Source organism: Pseudopipra pipra, chromosome 3 (genome assembly GCF_036250125.1).
Source record: "Pseudopipra pipra isolate bDixPip1 chromosome 3, bDixPip1.hap1, whole genome shotgun sequence".
Taxonomy (NCBI): Eukaryota; Metazoa; Chordata; class Aves; order Passeriformes; family Pipridae; genus Pseudopipra; species Pseudopipra pipra.
Genome location: NC_087551.1, coordinates 42,182,318 through 42,210,192, shown reverse-complemented (window position 1 = coordinate 42,210,192; position 27,875 = coordinate 42,182,318). Strand labels below are relative to the sequence as shown.

Here is a 27,875-nt window from a genome sequence, read left to right as displayed (position 1 = left end):
CGCTGGCCGGGGAGGCCGGGAGGAGGCCGGCAGCCGCAGCCTTATCAGCGTGCCGCAGGCCGGGCCGGGCCCGGGCGGCCGCGGGTGCCCGGCCGCCGGCCCATGGGCGGCGGCGGTGGCTCGCAGGCGCCTCCTCCTCCTCCTCCCGCCGCAGACCCGGGCTGCGGGGACCGGCGGCAGCAGCAGCTCCGGTGTCGCGCCGGCCGCATGGCGGGCTACGCGCCGCGCCTGCCCTGGCTGCTGCCGCTGCTGCGGCGGGCGGCGCCGCCCCCCTGGGCTCGGGCGGCCGCCGGGGCCGCCGCGCTCCGCGTCCCGCCGCGGCCGCTCGGCAGGTGCGGGGCGCTCCCGCCGCCGCTGCTGCTGCCGCTGGGCTCCCCGTCCTGCCGCCGCCTCCTCCTGCCCGTCCCAGCGCGCTCGCTGAGCACCGCGGCGGGCACGGAGCCGCCGGGCAGGGCTCCGGGCCCCCCGCCGCGCTTCGAGGCTCGGAGGCTGCTGGCCCTGGCGCACCCCGAGCGCTGGAGACTGACAGGTACCGGGGGCCGCCCCGGGGCTTGGTCCGAGCGGGAGGGGGCGGCGGGCGCCCCGCCCGGAGGGGCTGCCGGGGCCGGGGAGCGCGGCAGGGTGCGCCCCCCGAGCGGCCGCCGCCGGGGCGAAGGGAAGGTCGTGTTTCCCTCGCGAACCGGCGCCGCCGGCAGCATCCGAGCACAGCGTGGAACCTCCGAGCGAGCGTTCCGTACCTGTGAAAAGCTAAAGACATGCCTTCTCCCCCCCTCCTCCCCTTGCCATCTCTTAATCTGTTGGTTTTTGAAGGGAAGGTAAAAACTTTTGGAAGTTACAGAACTTGGTTCTGTTTGCTTAATGCCTCTGTGCGTGTTCAGCATTGGCTTCACAATCAGCCTGCAATAAATTCGGGCCCAACACTCTCTGGGATCAAGTAAAAATGGGAATCCGAAGCTTTTTTTTAAAAAAAATTAATTAAAATTCTGTTTCCCAATAATTTTCTTGTTTAAAGCTTTTGTAAGGTGTTCTGAAAGCTATTTATTTTTAGTGACTATATGGTGAAGTCAAACACCGTGGTCGTGTAAATTGCACTCTTAGCACTGATATTATGAACAAAGAGTAGAAATGAACTTTTCTTAACATTGCTTCTTGTGGGGTTGATAGGATAATAGCTGATAGTAAGGAAACAATATTAAATGATTATGTGGTTTGTTTTTTTTAAGTAATCTTTTTTGGTGGACAGCATGTGCACTATCATGGCTGTGTGAGGCCTGTAGTCCTTTGCAGAAACTTGGGTAGTTCCTATGGAATGGGTAAATGGTGTTTGAGAGAAGAGAGGTGAGATAGACATATAAAGAGATGTTTTGTGAGATGAAAAAATACTTTGCACAAGGTTTATTCACAGGGGATATTTACAGAGTTTCATTACATGTTGGTACTACATAGCCAAAATAATTTGGATCCAAATGAATTTTTATAAATTTTAGACTACCTGCTGATTTTGCAATGATGTTCTGTGGTTTTCTCATTTAGATTTAATCAAGTAAATCAGTTATTTGAAGGATAGCTTTTAGGACCCAAGGCTCCTAACTGAGAATTTAATTTAGTTCCCTTAACTGGGCACAAGCTGTCAGCTTGTTTGTCACAGGCAGGGTACGGTATACTTGTTTGTAATTATGTTTTGAAATAGAGCGAAGAGGCTTTAATCTGTGCAATCTGATGATGGTTTAATCAAAGTAAATCAACTATCACAGTTCCTAAAAATCAGCTACATGCAGCTTTGTCTTTTGAGATAAGAAAATGGCATGAATTAAAGTTTAAACAAAACCAACACAACAACATGATGCTATCGAGTCATGTGGATAGAAAAAATATGCAAATGTGACAACTGCTTTTCGATGTTCTGTTGGTCTTGGTTCTGGGAGAGGAGGGAATTTATGTAAAATTCTTATTTACTGATGCCCTACTTTAAAGAAGACTTTTGTTGTTAAGTTGTAATTAAGTGGGAGGATGGAAAAGCAAACAAGGAAAATACTTCGGGTCATTGTAGAGTGCAGGAATAACAAATATGGACAAAATGCATTGTAGGTGGTTGTAGGGAAATTGCATCTACCCCATTTTATCTAATATATATTAAAATATGCTGCATTTTTTTCCTGTTGCAGCTTTGTACTGAGAAAGTAGTCCTTAAAAGCTCAATATCTCTGTTTTTCCTGCATTCAAAGAAAGAGGAAGGTTAATGGTTTCGCTGTATGAAACAATGAACCAAGGATAAAACATTTTATTTCCTCTTCAAGTACCCATAACCAGTAAGCAAATGCTGTGTGATCTCTTCAGAGGCTTACAGGTGCTGTTTTGTTCTACAGGAAGGTTGAGCTCTTCCAGATTTTTTGCAGTTTATAGAAGCAGTGGTCGGTAACACAGGGGTGTAGCATTACCACCTTGGAGTGCTGTGTGTCTTTTCTGTAATTCTACATGGCAGGACATAGTCTGCTCCTTTCAGTTGTGCACTGAAATTCACGGTCACAGAAGGTAAAGTAGTGGCAGTGAGGACAGTGGAAGCAGAGGGAGATTTATAAGGAATTTGAGCAAGACTGGTTTCACCCGTCATGGTGTGCTGGGGAAATGGTCTCAGCTGATGAGGTGCAGGTACAGAGACAAAGGTGACCTGCTCCTGTTGTGACTGGCACCAAAGGAGATAGTTGCATCTTGCTCTGCGCAGAGCCTCTTCACCATCCCCTGGCTCAGGAAGAAGTGGTGTGCTCTGGCCCGGAGTTCCAGTGCGCTGGCACTCAACACCTCTTGCAATGCTCTCCTCACAGAAGGAGCTTCTGACCCTCTGGAGGCTCTTAGGAATGAAAATGAATGTAACAAATGTCATACAGTTCAAAAAAAAATAAGAGGAAAATAAATATCAGTAATGTGTTCCATATCCAGTTACTTCTAGAGCAGGGTAGAGCTGTGAATATATTTTAAATGGGACATGTGTGTTAAATTTTGTTGTTCCTAGTTAAAAGTGGTAAAAAGAGGACTAAACACTATGGTGGGAATTCACCCTGTCAGTGACCACAGTTTTGTGTAGTGGAATTAGGAGTTTGTAAATCCTGTAATACCCTCCTGGGTTTATCAAAGGAGAGAAGAAATTGCAGGAATTCTTTGGCTGATGTGGTGCAATCAGGTAAACCTGCATCTTCAGTTAAATTCAGTTCCTGGGGAAGAGGACAGGGCCATTGTTGAAATGATTAAATCCTGCTGTGTGTGTGAGACCACAAAAATGCCTTTACAAAATGATCCCCTTTATTTCCTCCTGCCTCCTTGTTTCTCCCTGTGAGAATCTGTCTGTTACATTTTATCCAAACCACACTCAAAGGAAACAATAGCTCTATTGAATTTTAACTAAGAAACTCTAAAATTTTTAATCCCATAGCAAAGTGTGCCCTTTCCCTGTATAAAAATTCGTATACACTGAGCAGGAAGGTTTGTTTTGTACACAGATATTCTCTAGAGATGTTCAAGAAATGGTATTTCATAAGTTTTATTTGGTAATAAATTTGGGGCAAATTTGTAATAGCTGCTTTCCTATGGATTAAAATTTGCCATTAAATCAGAAGAACACCGCCTTATTCATAAATTGGATTCTTCTGTACTTTAAAATTATACCAGGTGTTGCATTTTTCTTGTCCTTCATTGAGAAATACTGGATTGTTGTAGATTCAAGGAATAAATGTCCTTGAAAGCAATTCTTGGAAAAATCAATTAAAAAAAAAAAAGTTGTACTTAAGACTACATGATTTTTTTTAGGCGTATTCCTTGTAATGTAGTTCAGAAACTATTTTAGTAATTCATTTGATTGGGGTTGATTGGGGTAGTGAGCAACTCGAATGTTTTTGTACAGGATGCAGAGTGAAATGTAGAACACATCATCTGTGAGCAGCGCTACTAGAAAATCATGCTTTTGGTTATTTGTACAAGCTGACGTTTCTTAGATCAATACTTGAGTAGGAGTATCTTGGAAAACTTCGGTTATTTTAGGAAATTAAATTGGAGAGAGAATATGCGTTTATTTTGTAGTAACACTTAATGGTTTCATGTTGAAACTGTTGCTCTTCCAAGCATTGTAGCATGAATTTGAACATCAGGAGGCTACTCACACACTGTTAAGGGTGTGGTTTCCCCCCGACACCATTTAAAAATTAATTAGAAGTCAGGCAAGTGGCATCTTTCTGAAAAAACTGGTCCATCCTTGACAGTGAGTCGAATGAATTCTGTAATGTGCATAATGGCAAGGAAGCTAGTGGGAGCAGAAGGGAGGCTTACAGGCACTAGAATGCCCATCTCTTTGGGACCTCAGTTGAACCCTAGTCTTCTAAATCTTGCTATTTCTGTGCTGTCACCCAGTAGCTGGGAAATTTCTGGCCAAAATTTACCTGGCCACTGTTTTTTGTTACAGTATTAGTGTAAAGTGGTTCTGCTTGTCTTAAAGTAACTCAACCATCACTTGATTTTTCTGAGGCCAATTCTTGTGGTTTTAAAATTCCTATTTATGTATATGCAGGGTTAACTTACTGATTGTCTTCTTATGTGCAGTGTGCCAAAAAATGTAGGCTGTATGGGTTTTTTGTGGTTGTTTCCCACCCTTGTTTTTCATTGTATTTTGTCAGTGTTTATTATGAAACTCACAAAATGTCCAAGCAGCCTTGTAGCTTCATCACAGAAAGTGTGCTTTTCTCTGGCTATTTGTTAACAGTTTCTTATTTTAAACTGGTGGTGAACCATTAATGAAGCTACTTAGGTAAGACATTGCAGAAACAGTAGCTCCTGACCAATGTGATCAGTTAGGTGCTTAGAGATTAATTTATTTGGGAAATGTTTTTGCTACATTATTTGTGTGAATTGTGAAGATAGAAGGAATAATAGCTAGATTGATCTGACATAAAGACTATCTTCTACACGAGATAAAAATGAACCAGTTAAATGCTGTAATGTGAAATGCACAGTAAAAAAAGCGGTACAAATTCATTGGACCAGGATTCACTAAAAGGAAATGGACTTCACTTGACCAATAAATACAAAATTTACCAGTGCATCTTTTTCCCATAAAAGAAGAACTGAAGAGCCTGATCTTTTTTTATGCACCTGATAATGTAGTAGATTTTATTCATCACTCCAAATGCCCTTGTGGAAAGCCAGTCAGTGTTAAGCTAAAAAAATCCCCATGTATTAAATAAAACTGCACAGATAACTGGTAAAGGATAGATGTTCATGGTTCCTGGTAGAAGGACACTTCTCCCAGATCCAAAGCTTGTTTCTGACCTGCCAGCACTGCTCTTTAAATAAAACTAATACAATACTTAAAAGATTTCAGGAGTAACATTCATAGCTTACTAAATAGTAAAAACTAGCTACTGTGCCCTGTTGCTGAGTTACTGTGCACTGCCAATTATCATTACCTCATTTTTCTGTCTTTCATCCCTGATTGGCTTGAATGATCTTAATTCATCTGAGGTCAAATCTTTATGTATTTGTCTTTAAAACAGCCCATCCCCCAACAGGCTTGCCAGCAATTTTTTTGGCTTTGTGAGCAGGGTGCTCTGGTAAGAAGCAAAATTAGAAACGTTCACTCTCCTGTTGGTATTCTTGCATGTAGAAATGGTTTATGTCACTTAGGGCATATTCTGAAGAGACGTTTCTGATAGCTCTGCCTAGTTATTGCTTGTAAACATCCTGGTTTATCAGTTGGTGACCAGTTCCTTGTCCTTGAATGAAGTTACAGATCTGCTGTCAAGAAGCAAGTCCCCATTAGCCTTAACAGAGAGCATATTGATCTTAACAGTGGTAAAGTTGTCGGGTTTTGCTGCAATCTAGATATCTGTGGAAGTAGACAAGTGAAGTGTTTGCCTAACATTTCTAAGAGGGCTGCTCAGCTGCTGCAGCCAGCTTGCCTTGTCGTTGCTTCTGTTGCCACTTCGATGTCCTGGTTTCATAAGTTCCACAGATCTGCCTCACATTTTCTTTATTGCCATCTCATAGCCTACAAAAAGAGATTTACTCTAAAAAATAAAACTTCTAAAATACACTATTTTGTTTGACACAATTTTCTGAGTAACAGAATAAGCTATGGGAAACTAATACTATAAAGTTTACTCTGGCCTTTTTTTCTGTCAGTAACAAACTTCAGCGTCACTGAAGTGTCTCCATATCTGGTCACTGAACACCTTGTACTCCTCCCTTTAGCCAGTTATCACAATGACAGCTCTTCTTTGAGTGAGGAGATAAAACATTTTTGCTCATTCCTATTTCTTGAATTAGGCAACATTTTAAAACAAACAAACAAAAGCAACCACTTGACATCTGTGCAATTTTCTAGTTGTTCTGCTGGTATAATCAATGCAACAGTTTTAATTAGGGAATCTTATTTTGCATGTGATTTCAAATTAATAAATACTGGTGTATTGCTTAAGTTTTTCAGTAGTCTTCAGTTTGTTTTAGGTACTAGCATTTGCTTTTCATTCAGTTAAGGCTGTTGGAAGTAATTACTGTGAAACCCATGCTAGTTTGAATGAATAAGAGCTGAAGGTAAATCCAAGCCAGAAAGCTGTACCATTACACAGAAGCATATGGGGGTTTTAGCCATACAGTCCTCTTCCCTCTGTGAATATTTATATCTGCAGTTCATATGTCCTGTTCCATCCATAACTGAGAAACTGCCTGGGTTAATGGAGACTGAGCTGCCATGCAGCACTGTGTTTATAATCAATGCTTTTGTTCATCTCCAGCTGCCTTGCAGAGCGACCAGCTTTTCCTGACGGGAAATGACCTGGCTTTTGTTGGATTTTTCCCTGCTGTTTCACAGCTTGAATACACCAGCCAGCCTGTTAATAAGGTCACTCATGAAGTTTTAGCTAGCAAATAATATGCTTATGAGATGTACCTGTGGCATGGATCACATAAGTTTGCAGCAGGAAGTTTTTCACTTTCTACTATGACTTCTTACAGTTTCTATAGCTTCAAGTTAAAGATCCCAGTCCTGTATCTTTCATATGCTTGCTGGCCTGAATGTGACACAAGGGAAATCTGGCTAATAAATCTTGAATAAGAACCACAGGCTGCAGGTTAGATGCAATGGCAGGGATAAAGCTTGTTTGGGCAGTGTGTGGAGCTCTGGGGCACTGCAGTGAAAGTGCAGAGAAATGTTTGCTTGAGGTGATGAAAGGTATGCATTTTTTGTACCCTGAATTCTCCCTTATAAATGCACAGCTGTATTTACACTTGCAGTAAAAACTGAAACAAAGCTTTCCACTTGTGTTGTGGAGGTGGTAAGAGGCATCAAACCATCTGTGTCAGCTGTTAGAAATATTGCTTACAGCAGTGTGCTGCTGAGAGGCTGGCTGCTATCTTCATCGTAGAAGGTGATACAAGAAGCTTAGTAGAACAGAACTAAAATTCAGGCAGCTTCAGGACTTTCAGCACAGTGTGTTTTTGCCTTCAAAGGCATTATCTGCTAGTATTTTTGTAGGAATCATATGAATGGTTGCTTTAAGTGTGGGGTTGGCTGTTGGAAAATTATGCTGTATAAATGTCATTGTTTGTTGTGGTTCAGTGGTTTTCATATCAAGTTTGTTCAGTTTTCAATTAAGATGTGGATTTTTCCTAGCTCTCAGCCTTCCAAGCTTGGCTTGGCTCAAGAAATTTCATTGCAGATTAAAGTTCAAAAGGCCAAGTCTTGGTCCAGTGTGACTTTCATTCTCTGTGATACACTTTCAAACAGTTACACAGGTTGTTCCATGGATGATGCCACAACTAGAATTCAAGAGCTCTGCTCATCAGCAAATGTACTTCTAATGAAAGCTTATACTATTTTTCTTTTAGACCAACAGTAGTAAAGAGTAAAACAAAATTAATGTTGTCAGTCAAGAGAAATTAAATGGGTTTTTGTTCTTTTTTTTTTCCTCAATAAAATTGCATGGTTTATGTGATGCTCAGATCAGATCTTTACTTCAGTCCATTGTTATCTCAGAAACAGACAACTGAAAGCTTTCATAGAGTAACAAGCATCAATAATAAAACCCAAACCAAACAGGATTTGAAGGCTTGTTTGTAGAATTTGGCAGCTGTTAATGCTCTTTAAGGATGACATCTATGAAAGGTTAACCTTGTTGGATGGTGATGTGGAAGGTTAGACAAGAAAAGCGATTCCAGGACTGTGATTGTATACGGAGGCTTTCAGGCTCTTAAAATGTACCTTGCCTAAATTAATTTATACAGTGACTTAAAACACCTTATTCAGAACTAGGCCTAAAAGATTAGTGGTTATTTCAATTGGCACTCACAAGCTTAATAGAAATTTGAAGTGAGAAATTATTTCATTTGTACTATTAATGATCTTGCAAGTTCAGAATAATTTTCCTTTTCCTTGTTGATTTGCAGCTGCTGTTGGCTTTCTGGCAGTTTCCAGTGTCATAACCATGTCAGCCCCTTTCTTCATGGGCAAAGTTATTGACATTATTTATACAAATCCCAGTGAGGATTTCACTGACAGCCTGACCAGCCTGTGTGCCTTGCTGAGTGGAATCTTTTTATGTGGTGGTGCTGCTAATGCTACTCGTGTCTACCTCATGCAGACTGCAGGTAAAAACAGAAGCAAAAAGTAGTACTGAGAGTCATTATGTCTTTTACAGAGTCATGATATCCAATGATCTTAAATAAATTCTCGGCACTGGCTGAGAGGTCCTATTGGAATCAGTAGCTTTTTTTTACCAGATAAAAAGTAAACTAATAGTGTAAGGATAAGTATGCTGGAATAATTTTTCATTTTTAGTTACTGTTACATGGCATCTTAAGGATTACTCTTTTCTAGTATATTAAAACCCTGTAATGTGACTTGTTCATTCCTGTGTAATCCTGTGATTTTTATATTGCTATTGTTTATATTGTTTATATTGTCTGTGTAAAGTCTTGTGTGACATGCTTGGCTGACTTCTGTTTCTGACAGGACAAAGAATTGTGAACCGTTTGAGAGCAACCATGTTCTCCTCTATTCTGAAGCAAGAAACGGCTTTCTTTGACAAGACCAGAACAGGAGAGCTGATAAACCGCTTATCTTCAGATACAGCCCTCTTGGGCCGTTCAGTGACCGAAAACCTTTCAGATGGGCTCAGAGCAGGAGCACAAGCATCTGTTGGGGTTGCAATGATGGTATGGTGGTCTGTTCCCTGCTCGACACTTCTTGTGGTTTCACATTGGTTTCAGTGCTGTTAGGTAACGTATGAGTGTGAGTCAGTCCTGGAACAGTTGTGTGTTCTTGGACATGGGTGTATTTCACTGATTATCTAGAATAGATGCATAGATTATTGCAGTAGATGATGTGCCTGTAGCCAGTTGATGTTTACTCACAAGCAGAATTTGGAGGATGAAGGACTGAAATTAACTACTGTTGATGCCCAAAGTTATCAAGCAAAGTGTAGTAGGCAAATAGCTTAATTGCATTTTTACTGGAGATATTAAAATCAGTGAAGATATTCCTATGGTTTTAAGTAAAATAAGGTGTGAAGGACCTGATGAAAAAGTCATTAAAGTTGGTTGATTCTAGCTAAAGCCTAGGTGAGCAAAGGCAGCACTGCATATCAAATCAGTGCTGAGGATTTTTACAAGTATTAGACTTTCTGCCTTAGTCTGTCAGTAAGGAATATATTTATGAAGGAAGTGTGCTAACAAAGGCTTCAGTGAAGTGCATTAGTGCATTCCTTGGTGGTCAGTTGGTTCACATAAAAATCTGACTTCTCTTGATGTTCTTTGTGGCATTAGTATTTTTATGCTTATCTGAGAAAAGATGCATTGGTTGCAATTATCTTTAATGAAGGTGGAGTAGTTTCTGCTGTCTACTTCGATTTAAAAACAGATAGCAAAAAGTCTCCTTGTAAAAATAAGCTTCCAATATTGACATTATTAGAAACTGTTAAGAGTTTCCACTATGAAACTTTAAAGCCTTAATATTTTGTCACTGATAAGAATTATGGCTTTCTGTATTTATATAAGCAAAGAGAGTCTAAGGTTAAACGAAATAACTTTATATAAGACATTCTGCTCCAAAATACTGCAATGATATAGTGCTACGAGGTGGACTATAAAAGCTTGCCCAGAAAGAAGACATTATTATGAAATAATTATAAAGCCCGTAAATTATGTCAATTTTGAATTTTTCTGGAGATTTTTGTTTTCAGTACAGAAAGTAAGATGAAATTAAAACGTTAGATCTAATTTGAGTAGATCATATGAAGATAAACTCTTTAGAAGCTTTAATGATGGTTGTTACAACTGATAAGGTTTGCAGCAGTAAATTAAATACATTGTTCCACCCATTTGTGGTTGCTAGGGAGTACTGCTGACTCCATCTGTTCCTCAGCTACACAGAAGTAGTGTATGATATTTCTCTACTCAAACTTTCTGTATTACACAATCTATTTAAAAGTTGTGAAAGCACTTTATAAACTGTATATTAGCTTATGTCCTTCAGCATAAGCAAGAGATTTCCTGGTAGGCCTGTTTACTGGCAATTTAAGAAACTTGACTAAGACCACACAGTGGACCAGTGAGAAAGCTAGAAATGAAATCCAGACCACTTTGCTTATAATCCTTTGTTCTAACCATGGGATACTTCCCAAATGCTGTGGAGGAATGGATGTTTTGCCTGGAAAAAATAAAACAAATGAAACCATGGCAGCACTAAATTACAATCCTACTAGTTTTAGAAAACTCTAGCAAGGGAAGTTGCACTTCAGTACTCCAGTGATTATTTTTAATCTGATTACTAACCCCTGACACATACCTTTTTCTTCTAGTTTTTTGTGTCTCCTAGCCTTGCTGCATTTGTTCTGAGTGTTGTGCCACCCTTGGCTGTCCTGGCTGTGATTTATGGAAGGTACTTGCGAAAACTTACAAAAATGACCCAAGATTCTCTTGCAGAAGCAACACAGGTAATCTTTTTAACAGATGCTTTCTAGTTAATTTCAAAGTTGCTCTAGTATATTTAGGTTAATATCTCTGAAGTTATAGATCTTCTGAAGATAATTGTACTGTTCATTGCCCTAAGTTGTGCTGAGCCTGTAGTTTTGCACCTGAATATGAAAGATAAATATCAGTAACAGTTATTCATAGATCTCAAAAACAACCACCCTTCCATTGTCCATAACAATATCATGTGGAGGTACTAGGCCTTGGTAATTAGAAATGTAGGAAAGGATGAGGAGAGTAGGTTTTAGCTTTGTGAGAGCATAAAAAAATGCTCTATTAAACCTATTGAGTTCTGTGTAATTTGGTATCTGGGTTTGAGAAACACTTTTATTGGATTACAGTTATGAGTTTGAAGCCATCAGAAGCATCCTAGATGCATGTTTGCTTTGCTAGCAAATCCTTCTCTGGAGCACCTCCCTGACATATGACCTTATTGTCATCTCTTTAATGTTTATGAGGCTTGTCATTTCTTAAATTTTTCTGGGCATCTCAGCACATACTCAGATATCTGGGAGGAAAGTAGATGAATCTGTTGTTTCTGAAGAGGCTGCTGTAGAGGGCCCTTCATTGTGTTTGCTTAGCACACTGAAATATTCCAAAGCACTGTCAGAGAAACAGTAGTGATAGTGACCTTTTCCTCAAAGGCTGAGGGTGAGCATCCGTCATGAAAAAGCACAGAAATATAATTAGGAAAGATCTAGTTAAAATAGCCACAGTTGTCAGCTGATATGAACTTGGAATGTCCTTTGTAGGACTTCTGCAATTTGACTGTGCAGAAGTCAAATTGTTTGTCTTCTTTTTGTTTACCTCATGCGGTGTTGAAAGGAAGCTCATGCCTTTGTAAACCATGTGTGGGACAAGCAATGGGCAGTTCAAATTCTGAGGTTGAATGGGTGATGGAAGAAGGAGAATTATTTTTTTTTATATCGTAGTTTTACATACAAAAAGGGGCCTTGGTTTTTATAAGACCATCCAAGTGTCACAACATAGTCTAATTGATTACAAGAGAGGTATTTTAGAATTACTGCTTTGCTGTTTAGAAGTTAAAATAAAATACTGAGTTGAAATGAGACATTAGTAGATGGGCTAAATTAATTCCCAGCGTTGCTTTGATCAAATGAGTGGAATTGTTTTAAGAAATAACTGTAGGCTGTTTTACGTGCTTTAGTATAGAATAGAATATTAATATTCTTTATTTTTCCCCTCCCCACGTTATTATTGCAAATTATTGTGAATAGTAATTTCTCCCATAGGGAAATTTTTTAACCCTGCTTTTATATTTTTCTGCCTCTGCTGGCATTTAAGACAATCCTGCAGTTCTTTTTAAACTGCCTGGGCACACAGTTTACTTTTAACCTAATAGAATTGCAAAAAAAAAGGGGAGTGGGGTGTGGAGAAGAAGGCATGAGAAATTTTTCCATGGTATCCCAAGATATGGAGATTAGTGTAGTGATATTGATTTAACTTTGATATGTTCTGTAGCATGAAAATTTCAATTAGTGTGTCTCTGTGTATTTGTTTTGTTCTTTGCTTTAATGTAGTTAGCTGAAGAGCGTATTGGAAACATAAGAACAGTTCGAGCTTTTGGGCAAGAAGTGGCAGAAATGGAGAAGTATACAAATAAAGTTGATTATGTGCTACAACTGGCTAAAAAAGAGGCACTAGTTCGGGCAGGATTCTTTGGAGCAGTAAGTATATTTTAATTAAAGTCAACCAACCACGTTATGCCAAGTGCCAATTATTTTAAAATTCATGAGGATACTTCAAAATCTGCAAATAAATGGTTGAAAATAATTTGAACCTGAATAAAACTGTGGGAAGACTGGACTTAAATCAGTCTAAATTGCTGTGAAACTGCATCTCAAGATACAGTGGTATGATAAAGTTACTTTAAGCATCTATTTCTGCCCCATACCCTTAGTGGGGACTACTTATCTGAGGCTACACCTCCTATTCAAGGAAGTAAACCTGTGGAAACCTTCCCCCACCCACTTTACAGGTTTGACTCCCTGATGAGATGAGCTTCAATGCATAGAAAGCTCAGGACTGTGCATGTGTGGGAGGGAGGACAGGGAGGGTTGGACTGCTTTTTTCCATAACTTAATTGCTTAATTGTATTTCAAAACTGTAACATAAGTACAGACAATCAACTCTTCTTCTTTACTGATGGTTTGGAATAATGTCTGACATTCCTTTCCATCTTGGGAATTAAAAAACAGAGTTGCTTGCTTTTTAACCACTTTTTGGATAGCACAGTGCAGTGCCAATGGATGTCTGGCTGGCTGTTGGCTGGGTTTGCTTTAGAATTGTTGAATTTAACTCAGTCCTCCAAAAGCCTAGATACCTATAGTATGAGAGTTCTTTTTATTAGAAGGAAAATTCTGAAACAACGTTTTAGAGAATGAAATTTAAAATGTATATGACAAAATATGCCTTTTTCTCTTTTTCCTTAGACTGGTCTTTCTGGAAATTTAATTGTCCTCTCAGTCCTATACAAAGGAGGATTACTAATGGGCAATGCCTACATGACAGTTGGTGAACTCTCATCTTTCCTAATGTATGCTTTCTGGGTTGGAATAAGCATTGGAGGTATGGAATGGGAAATTAGATTTTCTTCACTTCAAAGCATTACAGTCAGTATGGGGGCAGAAGGGAAGAAGCTCTTAAAAGATCTGGCTTTCTTAAGAGGTCTATTCCACATGATCTTCCCAGGAAATCATGCTTTCTTTTTTCTGAAGAGTTAATGAAAATAATATTTATTCACTTAATCTTAATATAAACCTTCTGTTTTCCAAAAGAATACAGAGATTATTTTTTTCAATGTGTGCATGTGACAGATACATATTACTTTAATTTTGTTTAGCTCTGAATTAAGATAAATGACATATTGTGTAAAGAAATAATACTTGTATTATATTTTTTACAAAATATGTGGGTCTGCATTAAACATACTTTATTTAGAAAGGCACATAAAATTTAGCTGTAATTCAGTACACAGTGTCTTGAACTGGAAGAGTAAACAAAGTGCCAGCAGAACACTGCACTCTGGTGCTAACCTTCTGGTTTTCCTTACTGACTGACACCTCCTTGAAGCTCACACTCTGTAATCTACTGGCCCAGAAACAAGCTGTTCATCTTTTTGACAAAGCTGTCTTCATGGCTGCATACAGGCAAAAATGAAGATAAAGGGCTTTGAAGTTTGACAACTTATTGGAGTGTTCTTCTTTAAAATGAGCCTGTTACTTCTGATAGACAGGGAGAGCGATGGAGCTTGCCTGTATTCTTCTTTTCTAAGACTAAGCCTGATATCATAGATGCACCTGAGGGCAAAATGTACAAAACCTGCTTCCTTGTATATAAAAATTCCAGTGGCACCCATTCCAGCTACCCAAGCCGTTTCTTCTCTGCGTAGCTCATCCAAGTTTGGTAAATGGACAGATACCCAGCACTTTAAAAACATGGAACAAATTAATGTTAAATAAATGAAGGTTAGAAGCACTGCTAAAAATGTCATTGAATTAACTTTTATTTCCTATAAAAACATCTTTATGAATTCTACTAAAGATTATGGAGAATGTAGATCTGCACAGAGCTCATTCTCATGGGGACTCTGAAGCACAGGTGTCTTGCCACAAAAGGCCTGCCTTTCTTGATGCCTACAAGGCATATAAATCTTCCAAGTGCTAAGTCTGCTCAGTATATGTCACCATTAATACATATAGAGTTCATGCAACTCCATGAGTGGTTGTGAATTTGCAAACCTCAGTGCTTGAGTTTCAAGGCACCCTGTGAGGCTTATGCCTTCCCTGCTGTTCTAGGACGTAGATGCTTTGGCTCTTTTTCCCAAGCAGACAACTTGTCACCATGGCTAGTGCCTTGTGTTGCAAGCTTTCAGATAGTCCTCAGCAGCAGCATGATGAAATGCCCTGCCTACACTTATGGACTTGTGACCTTGAGCTGGACTTGTTGCTCTGCAAGCATAAACCAGTAAACCCATTCTAATATACTCTGGGTTTTTTGCCCTGCTGAAATCACTCTCAACACTGTAAGCATTCTAAGGTGTAAGTATGTTTATTCTGTTGTAATTCAGAGATTTTGAAATTGGTGCCTTTTTGTTTTGAGAGACAGACAAAAAATAAAGAAACAGGACATTTTATATTTATACCTTATGCCATTTTTAGTTCTACGTCAGTTTTCTGTGTTTATTTCAGCTGGAAAGCCCTTCACCCAAGCTACCTCCAAGATGCTTCACACAGCTGCTAAGAGCTGGGACCCAGTACTATATGCAGGCCTTGTCCTTAGCTTTTGCTTTCTCCAGTAATGTTTGAAGCATACTGACGTGGGAGACTTTTTCTTTTCCATTGTCCATTCTCCACAAAGCTTCTCAAGTGCCAGTTCAGCCTGCAGTTTCTTGCCGTCTCTCCTCTGTGACTGACTCAGCGAGGCTCCCCTGTAGTAGCATAAACCTGTCTGACAAAGAAGGGTATTCAGAATGCTCCATTCTACTGCATGATTTTTGGAACATATGGCTGGTTGGATGCAAAGCTATTTCCCAAAGCTGGATGCTGTTCCTCCTGACAGATGACTGAAAAAGAGCATACACATGATGCTAAGTGTATTAACATTTTCTTCAGAATTATTTGTTTTACAGATATAAATAAGAATGGTGAATAAGGGTTATTGGTAGCTCTCAAATGAGACTAGATAAGATCTAAATCAATGTTTGACAGTCTGTTGGAATAAAAGATCCCCTACACATCTGATCCTTCAATGCTGCTGATGAAAAGTATAATGATAATTTTATCTCTCCGATATCTTCCATTCCATATGGATGCATAATACTGTACTGTTTTTTGTTTAGGTCTAAGTTCCTTTTATTCTGAGCTAATGAAAGGACTAGGTGCTGGTGGACGTCTTTGGGAACTTATTGAAAGGAAGCCCCAACTTCCATTTGATGGTGGGTTCTTGGTTTGTTACTCTTCATAGGTTGATTTTTCTCTTATGGGTCAGGAGTACTTCAGAAGGGGGTGCACAATACTTAAAGTTGGTACTAACTTACATTCTTTTGAAAGAAACTAGATACAAGGGTAACTCTTCTGACTTTTCATAAGTATGAAACAGATGATGAAAGTTTCGTTTAATCAAAAATTTTAGAAGTCAAAAATTTAGCTTAATTACTTTTGACTTAATTAATTTTTCTTTAGTTAATTCAGAATATGATTTTAAACTTATTACTTTGAAAGTTATGTGATTGGGGACGTGCTGATTTCTAGCTTTTTGGAATATTTTTTGATGTCATCACCACTTCCTCTTGGATCAGCTTTAGAGTGAAAAGACTGGAAGGAAGCAAAAAGAGAGGAGGGAGGAGCTCTGAGATGGCCGTGTCTCATATTTCCACTGAAAGGCTTACTGTGCTCATCTCTAATGGCTAAGAAATGACTAATCTGAAAAGAGAAGCTTTTGAAACCAGGTGGTTTTCATTAAGAGTATTTCAGGCTTAAACGTTTCATACTGATCCAGTGAAAACTGATCCAGTGTTGATTTGAAACCTAAATTGCAAACACGGACAGTTTGAGGTGTTTCAACGACATCTGCCAAACTGAATTTTCAAGTTCTTCCGCCATAGGAATGAAGGCATGGTTGGGGAATAAAAGGAAGGAAAGGAGGAAGGCTGATATGGGAATCCTGCTTCTTGGGAGAGTGTGGATGTGCAGCTACAGCAGGCGTTGCTTTTGGAATGTTATGCACCTCCTTCCTCACAGTAGCACTACCCACATTTCTCCCTTACTTCAAGGGGCAATGTCTTGTTTTCACAGAACACTGGCTGTTGCTGGTGACAACAAATATCTCAGCAACAAATTATAATGTCTCTTTTTCCTGCATCTAGAATCCAAACATGAAGCAAGTATATGGCTTTTAGATATTTCTACAGTAATGTATAGAGGAAAGAGTTGTGGTAGCAGACTTCCTATATTGCGGTAGATTTCAGTGTTTCAGGCCCCGGAATAGACTGTGCAATAACTGGAAATGAGACTTGAGATAAGCAACTACTTGTTACTGTGGTAATAATAAGGATTATGCTGCTAGCACAGGATTTAGCAAATACATTTCTTTTCCCAAAAGGAGGTTTACAAATCATTGTGTAAACAATAGAGTTACAGTGTGTATGTCCATAGGTTAAAGACAAGGAAGGAATCTGGAATTGTATGCTCTTGCCCTTGCCATTTCAATGATACTACCATTAAAATGAAAACTTGGAGAAGAAATGGGAATCTGGGGGAAAAAAAAGCAAAATAAATTATCTGCTCTAGAAACAGCGGAACTAGTGAAATCTTGATTGCTGCTGGTGGGTGTTTGTGTTCCTATCCACAGTTACTGTTTAACCAAACATGGGCACGTGCTACCATGTGCCCTGGTTAGTTGGGGGTTACTTGTGTGCTGCATCTGAAAAGAATTAAGGGGTTTGAGTTGCATGTCTCTAGCATGAGCAAACACGATTCTGGTGTTGCTCTAGTCTGCCAGTTTTCACAAAACTGGTAGGAACTTCGTCAGTGCGACTCAGTCCTTTGGGATTGCAGCACCACTGTTCAATTAGTTTGCTGTGTATGGATATGTATCACCGGGATTTAACAGAGCTTGGAGAAATTGTGTCTTTGTCTTACCTATTTGTAAGCTTCTTTTAGTAATTATATTATTTTAAGATAATTGTTTCAATCAAATGGTGTGCTCCAGAAAGAAGCTGGTTTCATTTAACTTTGGCAGTCTTGTTCATTCATGGTGGATTGTTGCAGTATTTCACAAACTGAAATTTTCATTTCAGTGACCTGTAGCCTAAGAGTCAGGCCTCTGATTGGCATTTGAATACACTGTTGTCCTGAATTTATTAAATGTACTTTCCACTTAAGAGAAAAAATAAAACTAAAAAAAGGCTGTTAGTGCAACAAACCTAGCAGCGCTTTATTCCAGTGACAGCCTCTGCTTAAAAGCTACCCACTTAAGAGGTAGTGGAGAAGTAACTGCTCTTATTCAAAGAGGAGAGTGTTTCAGGTGAGTTTTGTGGCTTGGTGAAAGGGCAATAAGTGATTTGCAATGTTTATCTTTTTGTGTTCTATGGTAACAGGACTTTGGCCTTCACCAATGCCATTTATTTAATTGCTCCTAATTGACAAAGTTTAAATTGTTTATAATATGTTTAAAAATTCAGATAATTCTAGGAGAGGTTATCGTTGTTAGTTGTTAGGTATTGCAAGATGCAAATTCTCCCTCTTGCTGTAGGTAGCCTACAGCTTCAGTGGTGGTGAGCAACCTGAAATTGCATTCAGGTACAAGTAGTGTACCACACTGATTCACTCATAGCTGAAATATAACCCCTGTGGTCCTGAATTGTGGCTTGCAGCTACTCATAGATTGAATGTGGAGGTAGATATTTCTATTAAGTGTCTGTAAAGCAAGCTCTAGGAGGGCTGAGGTAATTGTTTTTCTGCTCACGTTTCTGTATTTTATTCTTTGTCATATAGAGGGAATCACTTTAGGCAAAGACACATTCAGAGGTGCTTTGGAATTTAAAGATGTTGAGTTTGCCTATCCAACACGTCCAGAAACATCAATTTTCAAAGATTTTAGCCTTTCCATTCCAGCTGGCTCTGTTATGGCTCTGGTTGGCCCAAGTGGTACAGGGAAATCAACTATTGTATCCCTTCTGCTGCGGCTATATGATCCTATCTCAGGTATGTTTTGTGTGTTGCTCTCATTTGTGACAATTAATGCCTTGCATGTCAAATACACCTTAAACAGTTGGGGTTCCTGTGCTTGAGGCCCATGTTTCCCCTTGGGGTGTATGGTTTCCCTGTGGTGGTGCCTGCGTAGCTGTGCTGATCCACCAGTACAGCATTTGATTCCTCACAGGTCATCATTCTCAACTGTTCTTTGTCCCTTTTCAAAATGTGTCAAACACACTTCACTTTACTGTTTCTTAATTTAAGGTACTATCACCGTTGATGGCTTTGATATCCGCCAGTTAAATCCACTGTGGTTCAGGACAAAAATTGGAACAGTAAGTCAGGTAAGGAAGAAATAAAAAATTCCAAGTGGATGAAATAATTTTGTGTGATCAGCTAGCTTTACTTCACTTTTCTTCTTTCTAAAACTGTATAATATTGCTTCCCAGTGAAATCCCTCCATCTCACCATAACTGCTGTTGCACGTGCTTTGTTCTAAAAAGAATATTTAGAGCTAGTCCCATTATTCTGTAGTCTGTTTTTACATAATCATAGAGATTCAAATGTTAGCTCAGGAGAAAAGTGCACATGGAGACTGGAAAGTATGTTGCTATAAATTGTATGGGTATGACCATCGTGATGTTTGCTATAATTTGTTGAAGAAAGTAACCCAAAGCTTAACACTTAATTGCCTTTCATATGAATGGAAGTCATACAACCATATTTTACACAACCATTTCAAAAAACTGACCTTCTATGTTCTGTGTTATTTCCAAGAAAACACAATTCCATTAGGAAAGCATGAAAATACAGCACCGTTGGCACGTACTCTTACAGTGCCACCTCCCAAACAACCTCCAAATTCTGGAAGTACAGAGAGATGTTCAATGATGTCTTAAAAATAAACTATTTGACCAATTAAAATGTTCATTCCCTTGTCTCCCCAGATGCTTCACAGTGCAATTAACTGTTAGGCTGATGTTCTGTTTAAAAGCATATGGGTATCTGGATATTTGTTGCATTTCAAAACAACTACTTTATGTAATAATGCCACCAAAAGCTTTTGTGCAAATATTATTTTCCCGTTTGCACATTAGCACATTTCTTTTTGACTTAATATATTCCATTTGAACTACCAGTAGGAGATTCATACTGGTATTCATACTATGTATGTCTCTATTCAGACTTACCTTGTTTTGGATGTTTTCCCAATGTACATCACTTGTCCTATCTCACAGTTCTTTGTTGCAAGCTTTAATATTAATTAAATGCACAAAATGCCATCAAATCTGTGCAGAGATTCAGAGAAGAATCATCATTGATGCAAATCATAGAACAGTTCGTGTTGGAACGGACCTCTAAATGTCATCTAATCCAACCCCCCTACACTGAGCAGGGACACCTTCAACTGGATCAGGTTGCTCAGAGCCCCCATCCACCCTGACCCTGAATGTTTCCAGGGATGGGGCATCAACCTCTCTGGGCAACCTATTCCAGTGTTTTACCATCCCCACTGTAAAAAGTATCTTCCTTATATCTAATCCAAACCAACCCTCCTTTAGTTTAAAACCATCACCCCTTGTCCTATCAGAACAGGCCCTCCTAAAAAGTCTGTCCCGATCTTTCTCATAGCCCCCCCCTTTACATACTGAAACGCCACAATCTGGTCTCCCTGGAGCCTTCTCTTCTCCAGGCTGAACATCCCCAATTCTCTCAGCCTTTCCTCACAGAAGAGATGCTCCATCCCTCCTATGATGATGATATGTAGCAAAGTACAAAAGGAAGGTTTTCTAATGTTTGAATGTATGGCTTTTTCTAAACTCTTCCTAAAATATTAGGAATTGGGAGTTGTTTTGTCAGTTAAAAAAGCAACTTACTTTTTAACTGGTTTTCACTGCTCATATTGGTGTTATGAAAGGGGTTTTTTTATTTATTTTTAATTCTTATAACTCTACCTTACATATTCTTTGTATGAATATTGTGAGTTCTTGTAAGTGGGATTTATGTTATTTGAGATACAGACAATACATGTATATAATTACAGATCTACCATATTAGTTCTGTGTTTGAATTTTTCAGGAACCAGTTCTCTTCTCCTGTTCTATTGCTGAAAATATTGCCTATGGTGCAGAGGATCCTTCCACTGTGACTGCAGAGGAGATTCAGAAAGTTGCTGAAATAGCTAATGCTGCTAGTTTTATCAGAGGATTTCCAAAAGGGTTTGACACTGTAGTTGGAGAAAAAGGCATTTTGCTTTCAGGTGTGTCTTTATGTTGCTTATTTTAAAAATCTTGATGCTATAACATGAAGTAAAAATTCTATTATTTTTTGTTACCACTTTTTTCTCCAAGTCATAACCTGCCATGAGTGTTAAAAGAATCCCCCCTTCATTTCCATTCCCCCCCTAAAGTACATGGGCCTAATTCTGCTGAGCCCAGTATTCAGTTAAAATTTCTTACGTATGTTTTCCTATTTCAATGAACGGATCTTTTCCCCTAGGTGGACAGAAGCAACGAATTGCAATTGCTCGAGCTTTGCTCAAGGTAAGCCAGCACCCAAACAACTATTTAACCACTTTTTGGGCTGAGGCAGGAAGCATTAAAAAAGAGGAGATCTTTCAATGGGAGACATAAGAAAAATATTTTTAAAAAGAAAATTGTATCTTTTCAATTAATGGAATTGGAAAGGGCTGAGTGGCTTAACTAAAGACAACTTACTTCAGTGCTTCTTCCTAGCTTTCAGTCATGTGTTTTGATAGTTCTTGCCCAGACTGATATTCAATCACTGTATAATGGCTCACTTTTATAAGGATGAAGGAAGGCTTTAAGAATGTGGTACTAGTAAACTCGAATGTGATGCTTCCGTGTTCAGATCTCTGTCATTCATGGGTTAATTTTTCTGGGTGGCAGTTTACTTGTACTTTAGATGCCTTGTCTTAGCTTTGAGAGGAAGTGGCCTGGATTTGGGACAAGATAATATTTCAGGCACAATGTTGTGACACTTTTTTTCTTCAAAGATTGATATAGATCTAGCTTTAGGGCAAGCTCTGTGCTGCACAAATTTGAGAGGCTTCTGAGGATGAGAAGGACAGGGAGCTTGCAGGGAGGCAGTTTGGTGCTGATGCTCAGCTGGAAGTTTTGATCCTTGCTGAACTCAGTTTACATTCATGCTACACCACACAGGTCTCCATACCATCCTAGCATGCCCAGTTCTAATAGATTAATAGGAATTTCATTATACCAGTTCTCTTTTACCACAAATGTTGAAAAGCTGACTGTATTTCAGGTCATGCATTTTATACAGTTCATGGGATTAGAGACTTTATTTCATGGGGAAAAAAAGGCTGTAAAAATAAATGAGTAGTGGATATACTGGGGTAGTTGGGGGTGCAGTAGAGTTCCTTCTCTCCCAGATAAAGTATAAAGCTTTTACTCTCAATGTTATTAGGGAAGTTTGGGTTATGTACTGTAATTCAGAAGTGAATTCTTCTAAGGGATTTGAGTGCTGGCAGTTTGGTTTTTTTTTTTTTTTTAAAATCACTTATTTGGGAAGAGTTCTTAAATGCTAGTTCATAACTACTATGTATTTTATCTGTGGGTGAAATACTGCTTGTTGGTAGGGTTTTGTTAACTTTTTGTTACCAGTTTTATATATCAGACTGACTGCAAGCAGAGTGTAGCTGAGCCTCTGTGAAAGGAAACTGAACTTTTGACCACAGTGCTGCCAAGTATGCATTAAAAATCATCTCACGTCTTTAGTTTGTATCTTTCAAATAGTTACCTAGGAATAGTATTCTATTGGAAAATTTGAAGTTGAAAGAGTGTTGTTTCTGATTTGTCGTCTTAGCATTTAGATTTCTTAAAAGTAATGCTTTCAATTCTTTTGATGAAGTAAGTACTCTTACTTGGAATTTTAAGCTATATGAATCCTGTTCTTTATGATATAAATATTCCTATCTTGTTTAATTATTATAACCAATTTTACTTTCTTCTTCAGAATCCTAAAATTCTTCTGTTAGATGAAGCAACAAGGTAAGAAAGAAAAGAAATAGAAACTTAGAAATTATGTACCTGTAAAATTCAGATTTGGGACCCCTTCTTTCTTTCTCTGCATACCCTTGCACAAACTCTCTAGCCCCCTTATTGTTCTCTACCCAAAAAAAAGAATGTGCCTTCTAGAATGTGTGATTTGATTAGGAGACCTATGATGAAAGCTGTTTATGCAAAGTGTAAGAGATAGCTGGTAAATTTGTAATATGTAACTTGATTTTGAAACTCTCCTTAAAGCTTTTTTGTGTCTTTAATTTAAATTTAGATCTTAGTGTAAGAGAGATATAATTATTCTGCAGTACAACTGGTTTTTTCCCACTGAATCAATTTAGTGTTATTTCTCCATGCTTATTTTTGCATGTGAGAATTGTAATGCCTATAACTTGGATGTGAGCACTAAGCAAATTCACGAAACTTCCCTGCAGTTCCAGTAGTTCATCTTCACTAGCAATAGAGAGGGTTTGCAATTTTGGTAAAATAAGCCTAATGCAGACAAAACTAACCTGTCTTAAAATAACAAATATCCTCCTCTGTCATGTCCCCCACCCCATTTCTTAATAGTGCTTTGGATGCTGAAAATGAATATCTAGTGCAAGAAGCTCTGGACCGCCTGATGGAAGGGAGGACAGTCCTAATTATTGCTCATCGTCTGTCTACTATTCAAAATGCTGATTTTGTTGCAGTCCTTGGCCAGGGTAAAATTCTTGAATGCGGAAAACATGAGGAACTACTTGCAAATCCAAATGGACTTTTCAGGAAACTAATGCAGAAACAAGCTTTTCTTCAGAACAGTGATACTTTTGCATTAGATTTACAATCCAGAGAAAAGAATATATTAAAAGAAAATGTATGAGAAGATGTATGAATAATGGAAGCTTACAAACTACAAAGACTATAACTTATGTTTCAGTTATGTAAAGTAAATGTTATATTTTTCCAAAATGTACAAAATATTCTTTTAAAACTTAAATGTGTTTAAACTTTTTAATAATGTGTTTAAAGCTTTTTAATAATTATTGCAACTTTTAAAAATGTTTATCACATTGAGATAATTTCAGTGTATAGATTTTTCTGCTTTGTGTTACACTGAGAACATTTAGAATCTTATTTGCTGTACTGCACTGTATGATTATGTGCTCCATTCTCAAGTAAGTTCAGTATTTTAAAGATAATTAAATGAGAAATACTATAATTTTCATATCATTATCTCTTTCTTTTCAAGGAACTTTTGTATTTTGTGCTTGTCAGTAGTTTTACAATGCTGGAATTCAAAAATGCATGACACTAATGGACTCTGTAAGTTCTGTCTGACTTCCACTGCACTGTCCTTCCAGTTACCATTTGTTCTGAAATGTGCTTATGTGTTCTGAACTTGATTATCATCCCCCTCTACAGTTACTGTAAAGAATTACATAGAAAAACACATTTTAGAGAGTATGAAAGCATGAGTTGGAGGAAAGTTCTTTAAAAAACCAAACCCAACAAAAAAAGACAACCAAACAAAAAACCTGACTTTACATAAAGACAAAGGAAGTATATTAGTATATGAAGTCAGCATAGAAAAATCTAAAATTTGGTATGCATTTTCTTCCCTTCTCTATTTTCTTTAGTTTCACTTGCTTTCTAAGAAGACATCCAAAAGAACATGCCCTTACAAATGTATGGTTTTGTCCTTTTTTAAGGCATATGTCAGTTTTGTATACTTAATTTAATTTTCAGTCATAGAAATCATGAGTTTTGCCTAACTACTTTTTAAAGAACAACTAGTAAACTACCTTCTCAAGGACAACTGGTAAAATAGGAGGATTACATTAATTTAAATAACTGCAGGAGGATACATTTGGCAGTGAAGAATTGGCTTTATGATTCTAATTTAAAAATCTCTTTCAGTATAATCCCTGAAGATGCAAAACCCCACAAGGTGATTTTAAAATCCACCAGTTAAGTCTCTAACCCTTATCAGCATAAACTATTTCTGTGTTGAAAATGAGATTTAAATGTTGAGTTGTATCCTCCCTCCTGAAGATGGAGATATTAACACAGGGCTGGGACAACAGAAAGAAGCCGAGTAATTCCCTGATTAAGTGTAGCTATGTGTAGACAGGAGTCAATCAGCAAAAAATGACTGTTCAAGCTACATTGCCTTAAATATTTTAGTGACAACATATGAAGGGTTTTTAAAATAATTTGAATGTCACTATTCATTGATATCGGGAAGTGTGGATGTCAGCTTGAATTTTATTCAGGTTTTTCCCTGTATGCTTGTTTATGTGTGCAGTTCCTGATTTGGTTTGTTTTTCTCGATGAAGTGACAGAAGCATGATGATTTAGCATTATCTGTATAGAGAAGGCTATACAGAAGGATCCTACATTCATGTAATAGTATAGTGAAGCTCCACTAGATCTTCGTATTTTGCTTTTCCCATAAAATCAAAGCAAAAGGAGATGGCTTTAATTAAAAAGGCAAAGCACTTAAACTGACAGGTACCTCATACTTCAGTCGTGCCACATTAACCATCTCAAGTTTATCTGCTCTGCATTTTGGGTTCTGTCATATTGGACCACATCCCACACAAAAAACCTAACAGACCTGACTCTTTAATCAAAGAACATGTTTTTGGAAAATTATAGGAAACTTTTGAATATGCTATTTTTGGTTAATTTTATTGTTAACTAATTAGCTTTATTGATACTATACATGCAACTCAACTTCTTCCCCAAGTGGATGGTACCTACCTACCTTCTGAGAGCTCTTTTTCATACAAGCCAATGCCGTTGAGTATTTTCTTTCAGTGAGGAAAATTTAGTTCCCCCTGAATGCTAAAATCTTATTTCTATACCATTGAATAGTTGTAGTGCGTGATTGTTATTTACCACAGATATGACACATACCACCTTTCCACGCTCCAGCTGGTTAGTGCCAGCTAACCGTGTGAGTTCAGTGAGACACGGCACCTAAATCCAGCCTTGGGAATCCGGGACAGGTATCCCATGGGAGCAGCCCGACGGGCGCTGCCGGATTTCCATGGCTCCCCGGCAGGGGCCGCGCTCGGCTCCTCCCAGCGCTTCCCGCTCCGCTCCTCCCTCCCGTCCCCGCCCCGCGGTGACGCGCTCAGCCGGCGCCCGGCGGGAGTACGGGCCCGGCGCCACCCCCGCATCCCCAGCCATGTTCCCGTCGGCTCCCGCCTCGCCGCGGACCCCCGGCGGGTCAGCCCGCAGGACCCTGGGCAGCGCCGCCCCCAGCCCTCTGTCCCGGCCGGGCGGCAGGAAGAACATGCCCGTCGTGGCGGCCGCCGCCTCCCCGGTGCTGTTCTCGCCGGCGGCGCGGAGGAGCGGCTCCCTCTCGGCACGGTGAGTCCTGCCCCCGCCCGGCAGACCCTGCCCCGGCGCTGGATGCTCCAGGCACTGGAGGTTGCAAGGCTGCTGTTTCGCGAACGCGGGTTTACCATTTTTGGGTTTTGGTTTTTTGGGGGGAATGTACTCTGAGATAATCTGTATCCGTGATCACCCATAAGTCTCTTTCCAACAGCGTGTTGTTTGGTCGTTTTTGTTTGCGGTGTCCTTTTGAAAAGTGTGCGTGCTAGGTCATTCGAGTACGCAAGAAGCTCTGTGTGGAGTCGTCATGATGATGTTTTATGTTTTGCCTTTTGTTCCGTGTTAGTAACTCAGAAGTTCTGTTTACTGTTTATCCTAAATAACACTGTACTGTCAAGACAGTGTCACTCTGGAAGTTGGTTTCGTTGAAGATACTGCTGAAGATTTTAGACATCAGTATGGATTTATACAATGGAAGCTTTCCTCTAGTGTATAAATTAGCCTTTCTTTATTATTTTTGCTTATTGCTTTCTTTTATACAGGGTTTGTTCTACAATAAGACTTTTCTTATTATCTCCCAGCTGGATTTATTTAGAAATCTTTGATCAGGGATATTTTTGAAACGTTTTTGGCAACTTAAGTACTTAGTATTTTCAGTTTTGTATTAAATGAATTTGTTTTTCCAGAAAATTCTGATAAAACTGTTAGGCATGATTTTTTTGTGTAACAAGGAAAGAAAAACAAAACCTATGAGAGTTACTACACTTACTCTTTTTTGCTCACTTTCCTGCTGGAGCAGTAAGACTTTCTTGGTCTATGGTTTCCTGAGTGTTCTCAGATTCTTTGTAGGATATCTGTTATATTCTGTTCTCGTGATAACAAATTCTGACGAAACATTTCATAGTTGAATGGTTTCAAGGATTTTTAAAAGTAGTATTGTACATTAAAACTATAAATACAGAGTACTGCATGTTCAGCGTTATAAATTATCTCTTATTAGCTTTTGAATTTGAGAGTGCCTCAAATGTATCCCTGTATGAAACATGTGTGATATATGAAAATAATAGGAACCTCTGCATTTAAAAAGAGGATAAAATAGTCAAAGTTTAGGCATTTCACACCCACCCAACCTACCCTTCCCTTCCTCACCCCTGCACCCTGCTCCCAGCTTCCTCTCTTCTCTCTTCCCTATAAATCAAAACTGAGAAACAACATGAGCCTCAGATCAATTTCAGAGGGATTCAGAAGCTCTTTTCTCAGGAGCATCTACTTGTTGTTGAGATAAACAAGATGGCCTGTTTTCAGTTTTTGGAGCTTTTACTTCATGTGTGTTTAATAATTTTTGCAAACTGGATTTCAGACTTGTCTTTAGCTGTATATCATCATCTCTTGCCATTTCACACTGGGAGGCCTGTGGCAGCATTTCACTCGTGAGAAGAAATAAAACGAGGGCGTTTTTCTAAAAGCAGAGAAATTTGTTCATTTAATCATGTTTAAAAGACAAGACAGGCCTATGCTGTTCTGGAGAGAAAAGGTGGGGAAAGATGCAAAGTAGCTTTTATAAATTATGTTATGAAACAGATAAGAATTGCACTCTCCACACTAAAATAAAGGCAGTAGAAGTGCAGTCTGATCCAGGCTGCCATGAGTGTTGCACAGGTAACAATCGTTGCCCAGCAGTGTCAGAATTAGGGATGGAAGTAGGCCCTGCAGTCAGAGAAGAACTTCTATTAAGCTTCTCCTGACGTTGTGGATTGTCGCTGATAATGTCGGAACGGCCAAA

General features: G+C 39.0%; 2 protein-coding genes across 2 annotated transcripts in view; both read left to right on the top strand.

The window, feature by feature from the left end:
- Window positions 1-81: 81 nt before the first annotated feature.
- ABCB10 (ATP binding cassette subfamily B member 10) lies at window positions 82-23,969 on the top strand. The gene is made up of 13 exons (XM_064648832.1): window positions 82-529; window positions 8,428-8,628; window positions 8,993-9,195; window positions 10,839-10,973; window positions 12,552-12,698; window positions 13,464-13,599; window positions 15,872-15,967; window positions 18,528-18,737; window positions 18,993-19,072; window positions 20,808-20,988; window positions 21,228-21,271; window positions 22,725-22,759; window positions 23,339-23,969. The coding sequence occupies exons 1-13, from the start codon at window positions 103-105 to the stop codon at window positions 23,628-23,630; spliced, it is 2,187 nt and encodes a 728-aa protein (XP_064504902.1). The 5' UTR covers window positions 82-102; the 3' UTR covers window positions 23,631-23,969.
- Window positions 23,970-25,893: 1,924 nt separating this feature from the next.
- NUP133 (nucleoporin 133) overlaps window positions 25,894-27,875 on the top strand; it is a 33,335-nt gene continuing 31,353 nt past the window's right edge. The window contains exon 1 of the mRNA XM_064648829.1: window positions 25,894-26,128. Within this exon, the coding sequence (XP_064504899.1) occupies window positions 25,944-26,128 (185 nt within the window). The 5' untranslated portion in view covers window positions 25,894-25,943. The remainder of the gene's footprint in view (window positions 26,129-27,875) is intronic.